General features: G+C 38.6%; 1 protein-coding gene across 1 annotated transcript; it reads left to right on the forward strand.

Moving 5' to 3' along the window:
* The first annotated feature begins 2278 nt into the window (after nucleotides 1-2278).
* etnk2 (ethanolamine kinase 2) lies at nucleotides 2279-22145 on the forward strand. The gene is made up of 8 exons (XM_066672158.1): nucleotides 2279-2613; nucleotides 7713-7972; nucleotides 9011-9151; nucleotides 12291-12433; nucleotides 12961-13044; nucleotides 13828-13988; nucleotides 14312-14385; nucleotides 17463-22145. The coding sequence occupies exons 1-8, from the start codon at nucleotides 2461-2463 to the stop codon at nucleotides 17533-17535; spliced, it is 1089 nt and encodes a 362-aa protein (XP_066528255.1). The 5' UTR covers nucleotides 2279-2460; the 3' UTR covers nucleotides 17536-22145.
* Nucleotides 22146-22714: the final 569 nt, after the last annotated feature.

The following is a 22714-nucleotide window of genomic DNA, read 5'->3' on the forward strand; positions in this document are numbered from 1 at the left end:
CATCTTATTGTTACTGGGTGTTTCGATGAATATAAGCATGTGTAGCATTCTGTGATGAATGTTTTTAGGTAGGCGAAGTGTCGGAGTAGTTTAGAAGAGGCTGAGAACCATCAGACTCCAGGTTACGTCTGTATAATGGTGCTGGTGACACGTCTCCGCCGCTAGATGGAGCTCCAAAGATTCACATCACACACTAAACCAGCTCACAGGTCAGGGATGGACACAGATGGACACAGAAATATTGCACAACAGCTTACGTAACACAGCTCATTTTTGATTTCCTCGTGATATAATGGCACACCAAGTGATGTTCAGTGAAATCTCTTAACTATTTAAACTTCCTCTAAACTGAACTTAATTTTTCTTCAGAGCAAATCGCAGAAGGTTTTCTAGACAAATCTGTATATGTTAATATATTTTATATATGTATATAAAATAAATATCCAGTATTTACAATATCTAAACTTTGTCTTTATTAGGGGCGGCATTTGTCTTTATTAGGGGTGAAATGTTGATGTGACATTATTATTGTTATCTAAACCAAACCTTGTATCTCCAAATTTTAAATGGTTTTAACTCATAATGAAGCTTAATTAAATGGGGATGGGAGGGGGCGTGTTCTCCCTGTGTCCGCGTGGGTTTCCTCAGGGTCCACAGTCCAAAAACACACGTTGGTAGGTTGATTGGCGACTCAAACGTGTCCGTGTGTGTGTTGCCCTGTGAAGGACTGGCGCCCCCTCCTGGGTGTATTCTCGTCTTGCGCCCAATGAAACCAGGTAGGTTCTGGACCCACCGCGACCCTGAACTGGATAAGCGCTTACAGATAATGGATGGATGGCTTTATTAGAGCTTTTATTCTTTTTTATAAGACCCGTTTCTGGATTTTTATAGAGTTCTGAAATAATATTGCACACATCAACAATCAGTCTTTAAAGTTGGTTGTATAATTTTTTCTGATCAAAGTAAACTCTTTTAATAATACTTAAGTGGGATTTTAGTTTGCTTTCTTTCCTTTTATCTGCTTCACGACAGCTCCACGTCCTTTCAGGGCCAAGCTGTTGATTTGTCCCTTCAACATGGAAGGATGAACAGCTTTTTTGGATTTGAATGTGTAGCTTGGTGTCATGCCTTTCAAAGATGAAAGTGCTAATTATCTGATGGTTTTAGTGATCAAATTGCATGGTCCCACTTTACTTTGCATTTTTTTTAACACTGGATGTGGATTTCACCTTATGCAAATGGATTTTTTTTATCAGGTCTCCTCAGAAAATTAATTGCCTGAAATTTATAGGGCCTTGTGTGGAAATAATGTAATTGTATTGATGGTGATATGCTGTTAATCTTCTGAACAAATGCTGATTATCTTAAATGGTGGGCGGGGCCGCGGTGTCATTCCTCCGCGAGCGACAATCGGGTGATTCCGCGCAGGCGGGGCTTGTGGGAGTAGAGGCGGAGTTTTTCCACAGACGAGCTTTTTCTTTTCCCACCCATATTCAGACATGCCCCGCCCCCTCTGCGCTACGATTGGTTACGAGTTCAGAACACCTACGTCATATCTACAGCCAAGCTATGAGGGTCCTACCACAGATTTTCTAGCGAGGAGAGCTCACATTCTTGGCTTCGAAGTTCATCAGACACTATAGTGCACTTTTATCTAACTTTCTCAATAAGGACAACTAACAGCAGTTCCTGGTGATATTTTTATTTTAATGATAATTATCTATGGAACAAAGTATGTTAGATCCAGTATAAATGCCAGTATTGCCTCCACCTGAGGCAAATGAAGTATATACACTGTTAAAACCTGTAACTCAGAAAGGTTCCAACAGAGTTGACATATTTAATGTTGTTCTTTTTTAATACAACAAATCATATTTTCACATGTTTAACCCCAACTGTCTGAATTTATTCTATTTCAGAATTTACTCCGATTTCAATCCTGAAATTCTCAGCTATGAAACGTCTTCTGGCATACAAACAACTCCGCGTGGACATGTTAACAAGGTTTAACACTTTACCCAAGTTCGTTAAGCGTTTAAAAACCAGGATTTTGCCTGTACGCGCCTTTGGAGCTTGTTCATTTTGGACTCTCTCTCGAGCGCCTTCTAGCGGCTGAAACCAAACTCTAAGAAACATATGTGGTTCTTTTCCACTTTAGAAAACCTCTGGTTTGATTGTTTCCCTGTCATGACTCTGACCAATCCTGACCACAGGGAGGTGGGGATTGACAGAATACGAGTGGAGGAAAAATAAGGCCGCTCTCCTTGGCACGGTACAAACCGGCATCCTTTTTTTTTGCTTCCCTCATATAACGATATCATCCGCCCACTGTGAAGAAGGAATCTCACTTTTCAGCAGCTGAGCTCCACGCAGTAAAAAGCTGTTAGTCCAGGCTGCCCTGACGCTTTTACTATCAATTTATTTTCCGGTGTAACGAAGTGGAAACGATAAATATAACAGATGATTATGGAGACGGAGATACACGTGCCTGTGGGGTCGCCGGTCATCCGAAAATTCCCCATATTCGTGGACGAGCACAATGTCGTGGAAGGGGCGATGAAATTAATAAAAGAACTGAGGCCAAATTGGGACATAAACCTGGTGAAGACCAAGGTGGGTCTATAGCTTTAGCTTTACCAGCCTTTATAGCTCTGAGCCGGAGGTTATTAGAAATGTCAGTTTCACTTCAAATAGTGCAGTCGTTAAAGCCCGCGTTTGTCTGGCCTTATGTTAGCATTCGTTTGCTCTGTTTCCTGCATATGTCGATAATGAGCCATTAAAGCAAATTCCTCGTTCAACCAGCCAACCTGTAGATAGTTATTTTATCTCCCTACAAAAGCTTGCTAAGCTAAGCCCAGCTAACGCCCTCCCTCCGCTAGCGAAAAGCTCGAGTAGCGAAACTTAGCAACCGAAACGCTCCTTAGCAACCAACCAAGTATCTATTACGTGTCTGTAATAGCTTTTGCGCTTATACCCGCCACTTTAAAAATGGAAAAGACACCAAGAATACGGCATTTCACTTGTTATATGTATGCTTAGGTAATGATTTAACACAAATGGTACTTATATTTCACTATATTCCTATAACTACATCCACTCAGCTCACAAATTCCTGTGAAACTGAAGTTTCTACATTCACCTGTGTTCTCTACAGCTGTCACTGCCAAAAATATTGAGATAGTAATAGCTAAGACGTTATTTTACAATATATGTATGATTCAGTAATGCCAAAGTACGAGTATTCACTTTTTCACTTATTAATAACAGTAGCAATTAAGACATTGTCTTAATTCGCCCCAACAACGATTTGATCCAGTGAAGAGATCTGCGTAACGATAGTATAGTGTGAGACAAACGGCTGGTTTCATTTAAAAACACATTTATGCTACATTATTTCACGTTTTCTCAGTAAAACGTAATGTCCATGTAATCAAACAAGTTTTGTTTTGTGATGTCATGCATTTGCTCCACCCTTTTGTGCTGAAGTTATGAGTGTTTTAGCCCTGCCTACTTTCTGAGTGAGGCCCAATACAAAGCAGCCAATCATCTCTTGTTTTTACATATATCAATCATAAAGCCCCAGGTACATACCTATTTTATATCTTTAAACTGTAGAATGGGAGTGTAAATCTTGTGGTACCTAAGCTCATTACAAATCTCATTAGTGGACCTCAAGGAAAATAATATATATGAGAATGATTCACCTCTACCTTTGCACCTAAACTGCTGGTGTGTAAACTATTTATCTCTGTTTATGCATGGACACATGAACGAAACCCAATTCCTTAAGGAATTGGTCTGACGAGACCTTGGCAAAGGGGATAGGAGCTTCAGAGAGTCTATTTAAAAAAACAGTTTTATTATGTTTTAAAAACATGCTAAGTCATGGAATTAAGAGAAAAGTATAATTCTGCTTGGATACGGTGGTAACTGGTGCAGGCTGTCTGTCAGTAACAGCTGGCAGTGACTTGAAAGTTTTCTTTCATTCACTTAGCCTTATTATACAAATAGCTGTTTTTTTTATTAAGTGCTGATGGGTTTAATTTTTTATTCCTGAATGACCTCCAAAACACACCCAGGTTTGCACAAATGCTCTGCTTTAATTTTTTGCTTTTGGCCCCTGTAGGATCTGTGTGTATGTTGCTAAAAATAGGCTTGATACACTGAGCTAGTTAATCTGCCTGCTCATTCAGAAAATGAATAGTCACTTTCAGCTGTGGACTGTGGATTATGTCCTGACTGGTATCGGCCTGCAAATATCTTAATATCACACCTTTTAAGGCTGTTCAATATCTAATAGAATCTGTATTTAGCCTTTTGCTATTAGGTAAATTGTGTGTGATTGCTATAGTTATTGAACGTGTTACTGGCATATTGCATTTTGAGTATAATGTCAATATCTTAAGAAATGAAAGAACACAGAGCAACTGAAGGATTGATTGCAAATGGAGCAAAAATAGGCCTTTTAAACCACTTGAATATTATATAAAACTCCTTATACATGTCACCCTGCCATATTTACATGCGATATGTGTTTATTCATTTGCATATGCATAGACACTAAAAATGGAGGTACAAAAGGCTTCCAACAAAAAGTCTGAGGGTGCCTGAGGGTGAGGGAACCTGAGGGTGCAGAAAGGCCCTCGTGAATGAGACATGAAATAGATGGATAGTGTTGGTAAAAAAAAAAAAAAAAAAGATGTTGTGCACCTTTCTCTAAGGCTCTGACAAGTCAAAGTCTCTGTGTTTAGGGGAATGGCTCTTGAAGGAAGGCTAAAAGTAGGAGGTGGGATTTTTCTTTTTCTTTTATTTCAAAAACTAGCTCACATTTACTGGTTTCTACAAAATCACACACTTCTGCTTTAACTGTATTTGCATGTCAAAATGCAACATGACAGAAATAGAGCAGAGGCTGGGTTCTGTAGGAACTTTGCTTTTAATTTAATTCATGGTTCCACTATTCCTGTCACAATAATTACATTATCGACTTACTGTACAATATATGGATATTTCCTCAATAATTTTAGCTGACCTCAATATCGCCCATTGTGTTTACATTCGTGTTACATACGAATTTACATAAAAAATTTAACCGTTTAATTCTCTGTTCTGAAGCTCTTTTGTCGATTTCTTAAAAAAGTGTTTATTTATGATATTTAAAATGTTTTACATTCCAATTCTTAATATATTCTTAATAACTGTTTTTCATAAAAATTCATTGCTCTTTACAAGGGTGTAATTACATTATGATGTCACTATATTATCATTAAACAAGTGGCATAAATGGTTTTAAATGACAAGAATAACATTTATTGTAATTATTGCAAAAAATGGCTGTGACAAGCCTAGGTTCTACAGATATAATGATTATACAGTCCTTTATGCCTTGAGTTTTGTTTGTTTGTTTTGTTTTGTTTTTAATAATCAGAATTATGAGATTATATTTCAAACCCTAGTAAAAATGAAACAATTTCCTCCCATATATTTTACTGTGGGCGGCATCGTGGCGCAGCAGGTAGTGTTGCAGTCACACAGCTCCAGGGACCTGGAGGTTGTGGGTTTGATTCCCGCTCCGGGTGACTGTCTGTGAGGAGTGTGGTGTGTTCTCCCTGTGTCCATGTAGGTTTCCTCAGGGTGCTCCGGTTTCCTCCCACGGTCCAAAAACACACATTGGTAGGTGGATTAGCGACTCAAAAGTGTCTGTTTGTGTCTGTCTGTGTGTGTCACCCTATGAACAATTGGCGCCCCCTCCAGGGTGTGTTCTTGCCTTGCGCCCAATCATTCCGAGTGGGCTCTGGACCCACCGCAACCCTGAACTGCACAAATGGTTGCAGGTAATGAATGAATATTTCACTATCCTCACAGGGGTCATTGGTTGAGGTTTATGGCTTTTTAAATGTGGTATGACACTAGCAAAGATAAGTACTGTATATTGATTCATATTAACAGTTGAACTCTCCCCTTGTTGTCATTTTCTTGCCCATGTCAGGATGAATGTGGCTGCTATAGAGAACGTTAAAGTACATTGAAATATTAATATGTTCCAGTGGGACAATATCATTTTTAATAATATTATACCAGGCTAAAGTTGAGTGAAGGTTAATTTAGTTTCTGTATTATCCTTGTCAGTTCATCCTGCAGCAAGATTGACATGTGAGTGACATGGTAAAATGTTTACTGCTGTTTTCAGCCAGGCTGAGTGGTCCTAATCCTAGACCTTCCTCCACACTGCAGCTCTGCAGTGTTTACAGACCCCTCTCATAGCTTTCATCAATGTAAAATTGCATGCATTGTTTTCCAAACCATTGCGTGCAGTGAACTGAGTGTTGTCATTTGAACGTAGCCAAAACTCTCACTGTGAAGGTTCTGTTGACACGTGGCACCATGGGATAACCATTCATGGTATTAGTGAATCAGATTACAACCAGACAGTCAGCTGTATCACAGGGCAATTAGTGGGGCAAGATGACGGGTGACACACAAGACATGGCTGAAAGGTACAGCAGAGGTAAAGGGTGTGGCACGTTAATTTGCTGACTACCCCTAGAGCCTCGGAGAATCGGACAAGAAACTAAATATTTGCCACTTGTACGGAGGTAAATATTATTCAAATGTCAAGACAGTCATCAGATCTGGTTGTACATACTATTCAAGTGTTAGAATATTTTGCCATAATTGGCTTTTAATTTGCTTTTAATGCCCACATGCATTCATTTCAGGTTTAAGAATATTTTTCATATATGGGATTAGTTTAATGTGGCAAAAGAAGAGAACATAAATATGCTCTTTGGTCTTTTGCTCTCGCTCCTTGCTCATTTGTATTGATCCTGATGGTATTAACTTCGGCCTCATTTTGCCTCAAGTTTGCATTTAGGCCAGGTTAATTTACATATGCATTATGTCCAGGACATGCACTATTATCCTACGCCACTCCTACTGCTATGTGAGCTCACATATTAACATAAGAGGGCTACTTTCCCTATCTACTACATTAACAGGCAGTGTGAATAACAAGTGCATAAAAGTTTATCAGATGTAACGTGATTGAGTGGACAGAGAGTTGTTTTTGACCGAGTGATGACAGGTTTTACTCGCCCCATTGTTTTCCTTCCTGTATAGATCCATTAAACTAATGGGACAATATGAGTAGCAATCTATGCCTAGAATTTCCACCACTATGCTATCTCTATATAAAGCAATTTCAAGAATGTTAGAAATGTTGTGATAGGCGTAGAGGTCAGTAGTGTGGATTATGTTGGTCTCTTTCACTGGACATGTAGCCCAGAAATCACCATTTCTGAAAGGTTAACAGTATTACTGGGCGTTCCAGCTACATGTATGACACAGAAGTGTTAGAACCATAATTAGAGAAGACCCATGCATATTTATCATCTCCTCAGAAGAACTATGGATTGTGTCTCAGCAATTGATTTTAATTTAGTCAGCATTTTATAAAATACAGACCTTGAACTCTGAGCTACATGTTTACTCTAGGAAATTTGATAAATATAGGCAAGTATTTCTGAAAATATAAACATTGTCTGAATGGAGTTATGCAGCAAGTTCCAATATTATATTTGATAAAGCTCGCCCAGAAATCCAACCCAAGTTTTCAGAATCTACCTACTGTTGTACTCCCTAGTCTATGACACTGACCTGGTCTAAACTAGTCTACTGCTTTTTTTTAAATCATATGCATCCCCTTCCGCTAGCTTTTCACAGATGGAACGACCAACAAGTTGGTGGGCTGCTATTTGGAGGACTGTCCCGAGGATGTGGTGCTCGTGAGGGTGTATGGCAATAAAACAGAGCTCATTGTAGATCGTGACAACGAGCTGAAGAGCTTCCAGGTGCTGCACGCTAATGACTGTGCCCCCCGCCTCTACTGCACTTTCAACAATGGAATCTGCTACGAGTTCATGCAGGGAGATGCCCTTGGCACCCAGGATGTCAGAGACCCTGTGTTGCTAAGGTTAGTCCCACAGAAAATCTGAGTATTTAGGAGCTGTGGCACTTTGGATGTCTTGTGTTTTATTTGAATTCTAATCTATGTTGGTACTGGAATAAAACTTGGTATGGTGAATATTTACGAATGAAGGATCTGGGTGTGAAATGGTGACATATAGGCTTTCATAGTTCGTTAGGTAAAAGGCTTATTCTATTATCAGTTAAAATAATAATGAAAAAGCATTTTCAAATGACTTTAAATATGGATTGTAACATGTCACATAATACAGTCTCTGTGGTGACTCATTCATGGAAACAGCCATGAAGACCTAAACAAGCCCCTATATGAAAACATTAAGTGAGCGTTTAACCAGTAACCTTGAGAAATGTTTCTTCAGAATTGTGGTCACTTTCAAAGTATGCAATGTTCCATAGAGTTCAGGGCCTCAGGCATTGACCTTGTAACACTTTTCAGTGATTTGGGCACCCACTTCTGTAGGGAATGTATTGAAATCAGTAGAGTTTGGACTGTGCTTCATATGTATATTCTTACTGATCACATTAAGTACATTACATTTTTGTGTTTTGGTCCCTGTACAGGTTTCTTCTGCCTTCTCTAATGTCCCTTTCATACATGCACAGTATTCCAAAAATGTTCTGGAATTTAGCCAGCGAAGCTGTATGTGTGAACGTGACCACCTGAGACATTAGTTGTGTGTGTGAGACATTTCCTGGTAGCGCCCCAGTAAAGAATCCAGGTAAAGTCCAAGTCGGTGCATGTGAGAAAGGCGCAGAATATGTTCTGGAGTTTCTTTTGCATGCACTGCACAGGCACTGACCTACCACTAAAGCACTTGTTTCAGTTCCTGCAGCGAGAGTGAGTCTGGAGGTTCTCTAGAAATTCTCTGGAGTTCATGTGTGAAAGAGGCATAAAGGAGTCTCCCTCAATGATTTTTATTAAGGGAGTGCATCTGTGTTTCCACAAAGCTGAAATATTTGTTGTTAAAAGCAATCTCATGATTTAATATTTAATTAATTTAATTTAATACATGTCATTTTTCAGACTTATTGCAGCAGAGATGGCCCGCATCCATGCTATCCATGCCCACAATGGCTGCATCCCTAAACCCAACCTGTGGATCAAGATGCGCAAGTACTTCTCCCTAGTGGCCACCGAGTTCACCGACCAAGCCTCCAATGCCAAGTAAGCTGACCTACATGAAGACACTTGATATCTACTAAGGCTGCTCCATATCAGATGGTGTGTTTCAGATGATCATTTTAAGATTAACCGAGGTAGTGCTTGGCATCATGAGTTATGCCAGTTAATCAGTGAAGTCACACTGCCTTCTCAAAACAGTGAATATAGATTGAAGGGAAATGTGTCATTCTTGAATTAATGATTATTGCTCGATTATTATGAAAGTTCTTATATCACTGTTGCAGACCCAGTTTAATGTACCTTGTTTCCACATTTCATTTATACAACTGCCCTAGAATCCAGCCAGCCACCAGCTGGCATTATATTGGGAGACAGGAGGTCTATCAGTCTGGATTATCTTTACCTGACCAAGCAGTATTATTATTGATATTATGACCATTATCTGTAGAAACTTACCTATTAGGCCATTATATAAAACTGTTATTACCACCCCACAAATTACAGAGACACAGGCTCTTGGGCAGCCTGCTTTTGTTTGCATTCCACTGTTTATCAGGAATAACAAGGCCAGTCTATGCAAAGTGACGTATATCATATGGCAGAGGCAGTTATCAGTCATTAGCCCATCTGTGTCAGACAAGGACATTCTCAAGTGGCTGAAGAAGGACTTATGCTACTTTTGTATAACCATATTCCTTTGTTTATTTTATCCTATATCTTTTGTAAGAGAGGGAGTGATACAGGCCATTGGCAACCACTGTTGTTTAATAGGTAAAGACATAAAAAAAGAACTGTAATTTTGACCTTCAGTAAATGAACAAGCTGGTCTTTCAGATTGCCTCAGTTCTCAGGGTTTAACTTTTGACCTTGTTGTCGAAAAATGTTTGCAAAAGTTAGAAGGTGCGACAATATTACAGCAATGTAACTGTTGGCAACAAACTACTCAGAGCTAATGTGTCCAAGAATGTCCAGCAGTTCTGTCCACGGTTACATGGCCTCAACATGGGTCAGAGCAGTTTATGACAAGTGCAGAATTTTGGTAATGTTCTGCCATTTCTGTCTTGGACCTACAATCTGCAGCCTTTCACTGGTGATGATGAAGCACGTATGAGATTAGGGTCAGAGTATGGCTCCTAACCACCCCAATCCTGTAGACAGAGCAGTGGTCTGCAGGTTTGCAGATGACTGCTGTGCCAGGATTATTCTTCTAAGCCCATTATCCAAGAAGAGTGCACATCGATACTGGCTTTCTCTGATTGGTTTAGCCACACTGCCTTCATTAGCGACGCTTTTCCACTGCATGGAACCTACACGACTCGGCACGGCTCTTTTGCTTTTTCACTGGCTTTTCAGTCCCAGCTTGCTCAGGGTTCCAACCGTGCACAATAGGTACTAAATGGTGACATGTAGACCATGCCGAGCGATGGTCGGCCAGAGCCATGTCAATCACCACGAAATTTATTCATTCATTCATTATCTGTAAGCGCTTTTCCAGTTCAGGGTCACGGGTGCTCCAGAGCCTACCTGGATTCATTGGGCGCAAGGCGGGAACACACCCTGGAGGGGGCAATACAGACATACACACATTCATTCACATACTCACATCTACGGACACTTTTGTGTCCAGTGTGTGTTTTTGGACAGTGGGGGGAAACCGGAGCACCTGGAGGAATCCCAGGCAGACACAGGGAGAACACACCAACTCCTCACAGACAGTCACCCGGAGCGGGACTTGAACCCACAACCTCCAGGTCCCTGGAGCTGCATGACTGCGACACTACCTGCAGCGCCACCGTGCCGCCCTCACCACGAAATGCAGAGCCCATTCAAATCCAGCACAAAACGCCGCTTGTAAAAGCTCTTAAGTTACCGCAGCTTTCACATTTATTTTTATGGGACTCGTAGCGGCAGCTTGTAACATTACATCAAGGTGTTTTAGAGAGGTTTATATGCTCCTTGGGCTGATGGCAGACGAAAAGTTCCAGCGAAAGTCGAACGTGCAACAAGTAAAACTGATTGGTGAGAACTGGGGCGCGGAGCCATATTCAATCCAAAAAACTAAAACAGCACAAGAATACACAATGAGTAAATGGTGTCTAACTGTACCGCCGCTGTTGTTGTGCTTTTCAAAGTCTAGTGATTCTCAACATCCCCGGCTCCATTTCATGGGAGAGCCCTGCCACTGGAAAAGCGACAACATTTTAGTGTGCCGAGCCATGTCGAGTCATGAAGAGCCAGACCCATGAGGTGGAAAAGCACATAATTAAGTGGCCTAATGACAGGCAGTGGAACATGCGTTCATGCTAATAGCCCTCTGTTACATCTAAGACAAAATGTAGATTCCAAAGTTTCTCCAAAGTGGAAGAAGCGTGCATGTTCAGCAAAGATGTTAATGTTATTAACACTCTGCAATTTGTGTTCAGAGTTAAAGTCCCCTTTTGTTGGGGTAAGAACACCATTATAAAATCTGAGGATGGGAAAAATGACACTATTTAATGTAAACCTAAACTGAAGTGAAGTGACAGTGGAATTTGAAGTTCATGTTCAACTATGTGACAAAAACGCATCTTTAGTTACCTTTAGCTTATCAAGCAGTATTATTGATATTAGAAATTTTGTCAGGGTATGCCACCTGTCAGGCTATTATATAACAGTAGTTCTCAGCCCCCACATATTATAGAACCAGTGCCTGGTTGAGAGGCCATACCATACATAATCTTTTGAATATTCCAGACAATATGAACTAAGAAGCCTTAAAAATGAATAATAAGCATTTTAAAAATTAAAAACCTAATACATTAACTATATTGTCATTTATATAATTCAAATGAAAACATTATTCTTTTTTACCATTTTTAACATTTAGGCTTCCCATCCTTTTGTATTTTATTACAGCATCTATTCTTAGAAAATTATTTCCTACGTTTTATTCAAAAGGATCATTGCCCAGTTGGCAGAAATATTTGCATATGATTATGTATATGTTTATTTATTTATTTAAAAAGTTAAAGTGAGGCAGACAAGTTCAAGAACAAATACTAAATAAACTCAGCTTCACTCCATCACCGTGCTGTATTTAAGTTTAGTTTTGCTGCTATTATCCTGGATGTCTGGATGTATTCAGGGATTCACACTGCAGGTTTGTGCCAAAAAAACTCTGTTTACCTGTTCTGTTCTGTAGGATCCAGCAGGAAGTCCCCAGTAAGGAAGTGCTAGAACAGGAAATTACATGGATGAAGGAACACCTGTCTCAGCTGGGCTCTCCAGTGGTGCTCTGTCACAACGACTTACTCTGCAAGAACATTATACACAATGTGAAGGAAGGTGGGTTGGAACAACACATTTACAGAACAGCAGTAGAATGTCTTTAAACATACAGCATTTACTTTAAAAGGAACTGGAGTTAAATGCTTAAGCTCTGAAGTCAGTAGTGAGTCACAAAGCCGCACACCAAATGTATTAAACTTAACCAAAATAATGAATCAGTAACTACATATTAGAAGATTAAGATTTAAGAATTTAGATTCTTTGGAGTGAAAGTAATATTATTATAATGTATTTTTCAAATCCAAAAATGAATCTGTCAATCATTAGCATAAGTACATGAAAGTACTTATGTACGTCTTACCTCTGTACTTTCATTAGTGGAACACACTTGTAACTGAGATAAAGCATGCTGTTTATTATAAGATGATTTTGGGTGCATCATGGCTATTGGTTAAGTAGCTTTTGATGATCTTCTTGCAGTCCTCCTAAGACTGAGCGCCTCTGCCATTTAGACTCTTTTGTTTCCTCTCCTGAAATGTCCTGTGAAACCGTTGTAATCATCTTGTATTCTGTTGGGTTTCTAGGTCATGTGCGGTTTATAGATTACGAGTACTCGAGCTACAACTACCAGGCATTTGACATTGGGAATCATTTCAATGAGTTTGCAGGTAAGACATTCAGAAAAACTAATGAAGTGTCGAGGAACTAATCACACACTGCACCAAGCCTTTGATGCTGTGCGCCAGACATTTGCATCATAAAGTAGTTCAAGTTGGTCATTGTGGATATAAGCGCATGTGGAGCATAATGAAATACGAAAATACGTTCAGGTTGTTGTCTGCATGATACAAAGTATTCCTATTAACATAATATCAAAATTCACGTGCTGTTTGAAGAGTATTTGAAATGTTTGTTGTTGTTTTTTTTTATCAGAAAAAAATATACAACACAAAACCACACCATATCAGAAATCATACAAAGCATTAAATAGTCTGTTAGTTCTTTATTTGTCCTCTCCTTACTTTTGTGCACTTTACAGACTTACATTTCCTTTTTTTGGTGAAGTTCAGATGAGTCTTAAATTTGAACATGAGCAGAAAACATAACACATTTCTTAGAATAAAAGGCCTTCAAGGTGTTTACAATCAGCATGGAAAATATCCCTGTAGATTTATTTGAAAAACTAAATGCAAGTCCTCTGAAAATATTGGGAATTTTGCATGTAATTTTCTGTGAAATATTGGTTAAATATTTGTTATATTCTTTTGACCTGAACTGGATATAGGTAAATCACACATTTTTATTAAATTAGAACGATAATCTTTGAGTTTTGCTCAATATTGTACTTGCTATTGTGGTTGTAGACTCAGGTGTGTGTGTGTTTGTGTGTTGTGTTTTCTCAGTTGAATAGGTGTATATGAGTAAATGTATTTTGTGTGTGCCTCTCTTAGGAATGAGCGAACCAGACTTCGGTTTATATCCCAGTAGGGAGATGCAGCTGGACTGGCTACAAAACTACATGAAAGCGTACAAACTCTTCAGTAAGAAAGGAGAAGAGGTGAGCCAGCGTGAGATCGAGACCCTCTACGTGCAGGTCAACAAGTTTTCTCTGGTGAGTAACTTGATAGTCTGATCAATGGTAAAAAAAAATGGAATGTGTATAACAATAGCTTACAGTATTCCTAAATCATCACATGCATATATGACGTTATCCTTTAACACTGCCAAAACGACTTAATTCTTAGCCTCAAAATGGCCTGTTTCAAAGTACTTCTTATGTTCTTTTTATGTAAATTCATCATGTGATTTTAGCTGGAGATGGAAAATAAAGAAATGAGAGAGAGAATAAAAAAATTAAGAAATATATAAATATTTATACCCAATACATTTGGCAGTAACCTCTAGGTCCTCTTTTTTTTTTTTTTTTTTTAATAGGCATCACATTTCTTCTGGGGTTTCTGGGCACTCATTCAGGCAAAGTATTCTACCATTGACTTCGACTTCCTTGGGTAAGCAGCCCCTCCATGTAACCTTTTAGAAAAGCCTAAGAAAATGTATTTCTGAAGCAACATGTTTTATCAAAACAATGTGTGTGTGTGTGTATGTCACACATCTCTATAATATGAAAGATAGAGGCACAATTGGTGTTTGGTGTTCGTCTGGTGTTTTGTAAGATGAGTGCAGGAGTTGTTTACCATCTGAGACTCTGCTTTCTTTATGTTATATAATATCAAAAGTGTTAGATCTCCAGTTCAGTGTGATAATGAATTTACTGACATCAGCAAATATCTTGAAAGCCCTAAAGTATGTACTGTTGTTTTTCATCAACTTTCAGGTGATGGAAAAAATATTGAAAATAGTGAAAATGAGCACAGAGAACTCTGTGATGTCAGAATATTTTAAATTCCACTCTGCATTATAAATTTGCTATAAATAAAGCTGCAGTAAATGCACTTTTTGCAATTGTTTTAGTCAACAACATCAATTTTGTTACAAATTGATGTTGTTGAAGTCACATTTGAATTCATATACAGTTGTCTTGGGCAAACACCTGTTGAATGTGTCTGTAACCTCTGAAATCACCCATAAAAAGATGAATGCTTAATATATCAACAGAGAAGTGTTTCACGCTGATCAGAGCCATGCACCCACAGATTAAAGATTAATCCTAATGCCCTTGATGCTTAATGTTTTATGGGATCTTATGTTGTTTTTATGATGTTCAGTGAACACGACCAAGCTGCCTACAGAATGCATAGCCTAAAGTGACCTGAGCACGTCCTGTGTTAATGACAGCTAGCAAATGTAACATACACGGTCTGTTGGATCGTAAAAATACATTGAACTTGGACCCACAGTGTGGCATGGAGATTATAAATGAAAGGCTTGATAGGGGGTGATACTTTGCTCTAAAGCTCCCCTACAGCAGAGCATAAAAGGGTGTAGAACACTGACTGCTGTCAATAGAGGCCAATGGTGTCCGTTTGCAGGGTAAAATGCAGAAACGTGAGCCAGCAGAAAGCACTGGCATCGGTGCGCTACCCCAGCATGCCTGTGTGTTGTCACCTAAAACAAACTCTTGAGTGACAAAAATAACCGTCTGTGGTTCCACATGCAACATAATAACCCTCTTACCCATCCTAGCTGTCAAATTATAGTCTTGTCAGCCTTTCAAGTAGCTGCAGTCAGAGAAATAAAATGTGCTGTTTCAGGTTATTATGCAAGTGTTGCACAGGATTGGGTGTGTTTTTCATAGAAACGTAAGGACTTTCCAGAGAAATCTACAATTCTCATCACTGGTCAGGCTTTTTACATCTTCAGCTAAAAAAAACTAAGTCTAAGTAACTAATGTCTAAGTGAAAGCTCTGTAGCAAGTTCTTACAATTTAAAAGTATCACTGTATTTTTAAATATAAAATCAATAAACAATAGAACATGAGAATGATACAAAGAAAATAAAATCATCTGTACATGTTAAGATATTAAAGGAGCAATCTGTAAGATATTTACTGTACTTAATCATAAAATGTCCAGGATGTTTGATCATAGATCATGAAAAACATTCAAAGCTAAAACACTGCTGCCTCTTTATTGCACTGCTGAAGCAGTATATTCTCTTTGAGAAGTGCCCAGTCTGGAGCAGAGCTCTCAGTGCAATCACATTACAGTCCGAGCCCACCGCATTGCCAGGTCTACAAACATAGTGTCTTGCAGCCATTAAATGACCAAGTCAACAGAGTTAATGTTATATTTTACCAGACCCAACAAGCCCCATTGCCATTCTAAAAATCTCCATGACCAGAGATGGAGTAAAATAAGGGAATATTGGCCTTGTGTTTGAAAAGTGCCGGCAGTTTAGAAGCAGCAATACTACAGAACACAGCCAGAGCTGGGTAATTTTCTCCCGAACATCTAGCAGCAAATCATTTCTGAAAAAAATATAGTACATCTTTCTATGTATAGATTAAAAGGAATACACACTATAGGTTGTGTTTCATTTAAAGAAGGTGAGGCATAGTGATGTTTGAAAGTAGTCAAAACCTGTGTTTTATATGAAGAAGGTGAATTACAACACGATTGAAAGGTGTAAATGACTCCCATCACTCACACACTTGCACCTACAGACACTTCTGAGTCGCCAATCCACCTACCAACTTGTGCTTGTGGAAAATGGGAGGAAACCAATGTACAGCCTTGTCTAGTCTAAAATTTGAATGTGGTTTAGACAGTCTAGACATTCTTGTAAATGCAGGGAATATGGCAGCAGCTCTTTCCATTTTTTGCCTTTCACTTAAGTAGGTTAATGTTTAGTGGCATTTGCATACAGTTGGTTTGTGTGATTTAAATGGATAAAGTGGAATAAAAGTTGCTTCAAAAAATTTCAAAATCTATAGTGCTACCTTAGGGTGGAAAAGGGAATTCAAGAAGCTGGCGAATAACGCCAATAGGATCGTAAACAGACATGTAAGGTGGAAAGAAATGTTAGACTATGAAAATTGTGAATAAGAAGTTAAGATCTGCCTCCTAAACCATATTTATTGTGGAAGGGAAAACTCCAGCCTTGGCCAGTCGATAAAAAGTAATACCAGCCTTGTCTAGTCGAAATATTTAATGTGGATTTGGACAGTAAAGGCTTGTAATGCAGGGAAATTGCAGCTGCTTGATCTTTTTTTTCCCTTGTGAATGTAGCTGTTTTAGTGAACTAATTAACACTTATCTGTGTAAACATGTTGATTATGGCACATTCTTCTTAGCTGTTATGGTCCAAAGTTCTTAAACTCACCTCTTGTTTGTTCATCTTTCCTTAAACTGGCAACCTGGTCGAGCTTCACGCCTGGGGAGGAGGCAGACAGCTCTCTCCACTGTTTTTATAGTTCTGATTTTAAATGCTTGGTGTCAGTATTACAGATTGCTCTTTAACATTACATTATGTAAAGGAATTCAGGTTGAATAAAGCATAATAGTCAATATTAGCTTGTTAAAGAAAGGTTTATGTCAATTATTTCATAAATTAAGGACTCTGTATTCAAACTCCTTTGCTCTTGCTGCACATTTTTCTAATTATTGTTACTGCTCTTCTCTCACAGTTATGCTGTGCTACGCTTCAATCAGTATTTCAAGACTAAGCCCATGGTCATGGCTCTCAAGATCCCAGAATGAGGAGGAGTAAAGCAGCAGCAGCACTGCTCTGCTCTGGGATGCATTGGGCCTAGAGGAAGAGGCTGTTTTTCAAGCTTTTTATTTTATTTTAAAGTGTGGTGTACCACAAGGGTGAATACTAGGGTGAGTCGAGTTTGAGTAAAGCCAAGTTTCTCAACCCCACTTATAGAAAAAAATAGCATTTATTACTGACAAACTCGATCCACCTCAGTGTCTTTAATTCCAGTCGATCAAGATTCCATCACAAGTTAAAGCACTTTTGCGTTTTGTGTTTCCTTACAATTTATTTGTTTCCCCGTTTTTATTTATTTTGGAAAGCAAGTGTGTTGCCCAAATATGTATATTACTTCCCAGCAAAAGCAGCCTAAGACTAAGCAAATGTACAGTAGATTCTATGCATTTAGAATTGCTTTGAGATTGCAGTGGGTCTTGGCGGTGTGTGTACCTGGCATCACACCAAAATGGCTTGCAATGAAGGGACTGCACTGGTCGATGCATCTGAGCCGAAATGAATCAGACTTGCTAACTCATTGTAATGACAAATCTTTGCTGCTTGGAAGAAAGGAGATCCAAAAATGAGCCGGCAGATCTGAAGTAGCATTTCTGGAAGTGAGGAGGCCAGGCTATATATATAAAAAATTATGTGTGTATAAATTTTTTTTTCTTTTAAATATTGTTCCTTAACATTCCTGAGACGTGAGGGCCACAAGGGTCATTCGCCCTCCACTTTCTGAGGACCAGGCTTTTCCTGCCATTTAAGCTTTTATGGTAATTAGCAGCTCTGTTGAATTTTCCATTCATCACAGGCAGTGGAAAATCCCAGCCACCTCACCTTTTGCCCTTGTATCACCTGCCGACAGACATACCGACTAACTGAAAATCTTGATGAGCTTGACGCTGGCGGTGCTTAGCTCTCTTGGCACTCTGTTATGTCTAAGCCCTCCCCAAAAATGTCATCTGCTTGACCGTTTCCCTAAACAGGAAAAAGGACCCTGAAATTATATAAGGACCTTGCATAAGTTGATCCAGGCCAACAGATGTTAAGGCTTTGATTTGGCTCATCTTTCCCAGGCACAAAATCCAAGATTACTGTTTACTGAGACGATAGAGACGAACTGAACACTGATGTGTCCTGGTGTAAGAAAGTCATCAAAACTTTGACTGTAGACTTTCATCAGGTTTAAGTGGTCTTTGGAATCCTCCACACCTTTTATTTAGTACTTGTCCTGCACAAGACAGCCTTTGAGTAGCGTGTTTATATATTTTTGCTATTTAAATTTGCACACTTTTTTTTTAATTTTCCCAAGAGTTAAAACATTCTTTCATGCGCTTGCTCCTCAATACCTGAATAATGTCATCCTCTGTGCAAGACCTCTGTGGTTGTTTGACCAGGTACTGCACAAATGTAATTTGTCCTGATCAAACTTATGCATCAATCAAATCAATACTAATTTTGGTTTTACCACCAACCCCTCCCTCCAATAACTTGCATGTTAAATAGGTTTTGGTTCTGTAGTCTGTACTGTTTTACACTGAAGCCTTTGTTTGTAGGCAGTTGCTCCAACCCAAGTGTCCTTCTAACTGGAGGCCAGTTCAGACCCTGATCATATTTCAGTCCAAAGGCACTTTCAGTGGGATATAAAGGCAAAAAAAAATTGGTTTTGAAGTCTGTAGATGCGCATTGAAGTCTTTAGGCATAAAGCTAGCCACGCATTGCTGCTCAGGTGCACCCACACTGTAGTATGTTAATGGTTGATGATGCTAGTTAATAATGAAGCAGTCCAAGCTCCAGGAAATAACAGGAACCAAGCTGCCCCTCAGTAACACTATGAATAATTTTGTAGCTAGCGGTTCACTAATGACAACCTGACAGTGCACTGTCAACAGTGTTTCGTCTGCTTCTCTTCTTCCCCCATGTGGTTCCAAAAAGTTATTTTAAATGAATTATAAATTTATAGTCTGCTGTCTGTGAGGTGGTCCGTGAAAATAGACAATGTTACTACATGCCCTTTGTATTCCTCACTAGACTTACTTCAGCTTGGATTTGCAGTTCTATATGAAACAAATGCATCAGAGTTGCATAAGTGTTTGTGTCTGTAAAAATCTCCCAGAGGGGAACAAAAATAAAGTAATAAAGACAATAATAAATAATACCAGTTAGCATGCTCTGTGCATGGACACCTAGCGTCTTTAATCACCAGCGACGTAAGAATTTTTAGTGGTGGTTCTATTATTGCGAGGGAAAATTGGAAAATTCTAAAGTTACTTGATGGTAAAAACAATCCCAGAGTAACCAGAAATGAAGGCATATCAACCAACAAATTAGCATATTATTGGGGCACCAAATTGTGGCGCTTTTTTTTTTAATTAATGCATTGGCTCAGTTCTTCAGTTTGTGATACAGAATATTGTGCTTGAATTTGTTTTCTATTAAGGGGTGAGCAATATGGCAGAAATATATAAGGTTTTAAGGTAAGCATTGAAATATTTTATCTTAAGAAAAACGAACCTGTCGGAGAGTGGGCTACAATCCAATGTGGTCAAATGTACCATTGATGTTTAAGGGCTAAGTAAACCACAATTTTAGTCATATTCTCTTATTCACATAGCGCTTTAATCTGTGAGTAATTAGCAGGTGTTAACCCCTGTAGAGTTTACTTCTGCAATAAAATTTATTATTTGCTCGTAATTTTGTGTATATCACAAAAAAAATCACATCTGTGTTATTTTAATCACTCCTTCATGGTTGTAAAACTATATCATGATTTTGAATTATGTAAACGACTCTGAAGTCAGCCTCCATACAGCGGAGTTACTTTTAACACTGTTGCAACTAATTTATTTGTTTAGCACTTTTTATGACTGATGTGTCGCAGTCGGCTTAACATAAGGGTAATAATAGAAAACAGATTAATAAAATCAACAATGTAAAATCACAGGCAATCTTTTGGAATTCTGGATTGCACGGATTCTTCAAAAATATGTAAGACATATTTAAACAAACAATTTTATTGTGTTAATTATGTGATGGGCCTTTTGGACGGAGGAAACATTTGCGGTGTTTAAGACACTTCTGTTTTCACTCTCCGTATTTGTGATGAATATATTTACATGTGTTTATGTTTGGTGTATGAGAGCTCATATGGTCCAAACAGAGTAGCTGCTCTTCTTTCTGTCAAATTGCCCGACTTATGGGGGGAAAATTGTAAAATTAGCGCTCCTGTCACTCCAGATTTATTTGTTAGAACATATAAAGTGTTGAAAAACACAATTTGTCATTTTTATTTATAGCAGAGATGTGAATGTTGCTTGTACAAGTATTAAATCACCCAAATACATTTTAAATATTTAAACAAAATACATTGGATTGTGCCCTACTCTCCTCTGACTCTGTTTAAAAATATCAGTCATTTTACTCAGCATTTTTCATACAGCACTTAACTAAATCCAGTTGAAAATGACTTAAATGTTTTTTAAGTTAGAGTGACCAGACGTCCTATTTTACCCGGACATGTCCTCTTTTTTAGACTTAAAAAATGCCTGGGCGGTACTTCACCAACGTCCGGGATTTTGTTTTTCTAGAGCTTACATAGAACTTCGAGAAGTTTCGTTCACAAACTAGTCCCGCCCTCCCCTACTCAGATTGGTTCGCTTGAGTGCGAAGGGGGCGTGGTGAAGTAGCCTAAAATCTTCTGATTGGACGGTCTGACTGTAGAGCTACCGTTATTGGTCGATAACCTTCTCTGTAAACATTTAATTGGTCAGTCTGCACGTCAGTAGTCGTCGTCACCCCGGAGACGTGTTCTCTTTTTCACCATCTCAGATCTGGTCACCCTATTTAAGTACTTCTCCAAAATATGCTCAGAAAAGCATACAACGACATTTATGTTAACTTTAAATGTTACCATATTGCCCACCCCTGTTTCTACTGTAAATTAAATCACACATTTAATCATGGTGAGGTGTTTAATAATAAAATGGGAGTGAACTTCATGAAGGTCCAGGTTTTAAAAATAAAAAAAGCCAAATGTACATGAAGTAGCACTATTTTACTAGTGTGGTATAAAACATTAATATAACTTATTGCATTTATTTTTTTAAATGACCTTGTAGGCATATTTTTCCATGTCTGTGTGTGAAAACGTTTATTTACTGAGGTCATTTGTTTTTATTATTTTCTTTCTGTTTGTGTTCGGCACATACCAAAAGAATTAGTTTTTCACAGTTTGCGGTTCGTTTGAGATTATTCTGAAGATTATTTTGTGAATGTACTGAACTGACTTGAAACCATGTACAGATAACATTGTGTTTCTCTTAATCTCTGTAGACGTACTTATATGTTTTCTTTTTTGTTTTTCTATTTTTACTTGCAATTTACTGGACTGGACTGAATGGCCTCTGGTTTGTTGCATTAATATCGTTAGGGGCTGCCGAGTGTGGTTTATCTCCCACCAGCAGAGGACGCCATTGTTTTAATGTGAAGGGCACAAGACGGAGAAGGGAATGTAAATACTGTGAAAAAGTGTGGAAAATATACTGTACAATGACCCTTTTCACTTCTGCTTAAGTGCTGGGGAGAGTAACATTCTGTTCATAAACATTTCCATTAAAATGCTGTTTAAATTAATTAATTTGTGGATATATTTTATTAACGCTGTTCTCTTTAGGGTTTGGCTGGGGTTTCCTGAGCTTACCCAGGATCATTAGACACAAGGCATAAACACACCCTGGACAGAGCGACTGTCTTTCACAGGGAATCACACACACACACACACACACACACACACACACCCCTGTGGGCATTGTAGTATATAACTAATTAATCTTTAAAGTTTATCAATTATATTAAGTTAGAGTTAAATGTGTGAGAAGCCCTGCAGAGGGTGTAGTCTGAGGTCTCAACCCAAAGAAAACAAGGAAAAAGCTCTTAAAAAAAGATTAAGTCCTGTGGAAACGTCAGAGATCACCATGCTTTTATTTTATTTCCAGTTAAAAGTTGAAAGAAAAATGTTGAGAAATGGGGACCGCTGGGAATTTCTCCACTGTCTCGTCCTGCTGCTGATGATCAGCGAAAGCATAGCAAGGTAATTTGTGTAAACTTTTAAAGGATGTTGTATGGTTTCACGTGTGTGACTGGTGCTCTTGTTTTAATGGAGATTCTGGCCAAACACTTGAGTTT

The sequence above is a fragment of the Hoplias malabaricus genome, chromosome 5 (genome assembly GCF_029633855.1).
Source record: "Hoplias malabaricus isolate fHopMal1 chromosome 5, fHopMal1.hap1, whole genome shotgun sequence".
NCBI lineage: Eukaryota > Metazoa > Chordata > Actinopteri > Characiformes > Erythrinidae > Hoplias > Hoplias malabaricus.

What these genes read in the sequence shown, in the direction of transcription:
- etnk2 (XM_066672158.1), top strand. Translation starts at nt 2,461, where the DNA reads ATGATTATGGAGACGGAGATACACGTGCCTGTGGGGTCGCCGGTCATC. An exon ending in GACCAAGCCTCCAATGCCAA is followed by an intron (nt 9,152 to 12,290) that starts GTAAGCTGACCT and finishes TCTGTTCTGTAG; the next exon opens with GATCCAGCAGGAAGTCCCCA. An exon ending in AGGTCAACAAGTTTTCTCTG is followed by an intron (nt 13,989 to 14,311) that starts GTGAGTAACTTG and finishes TTTTTTTAATAG; the next exon opens with GCATCACATTTCTTCTGGGG.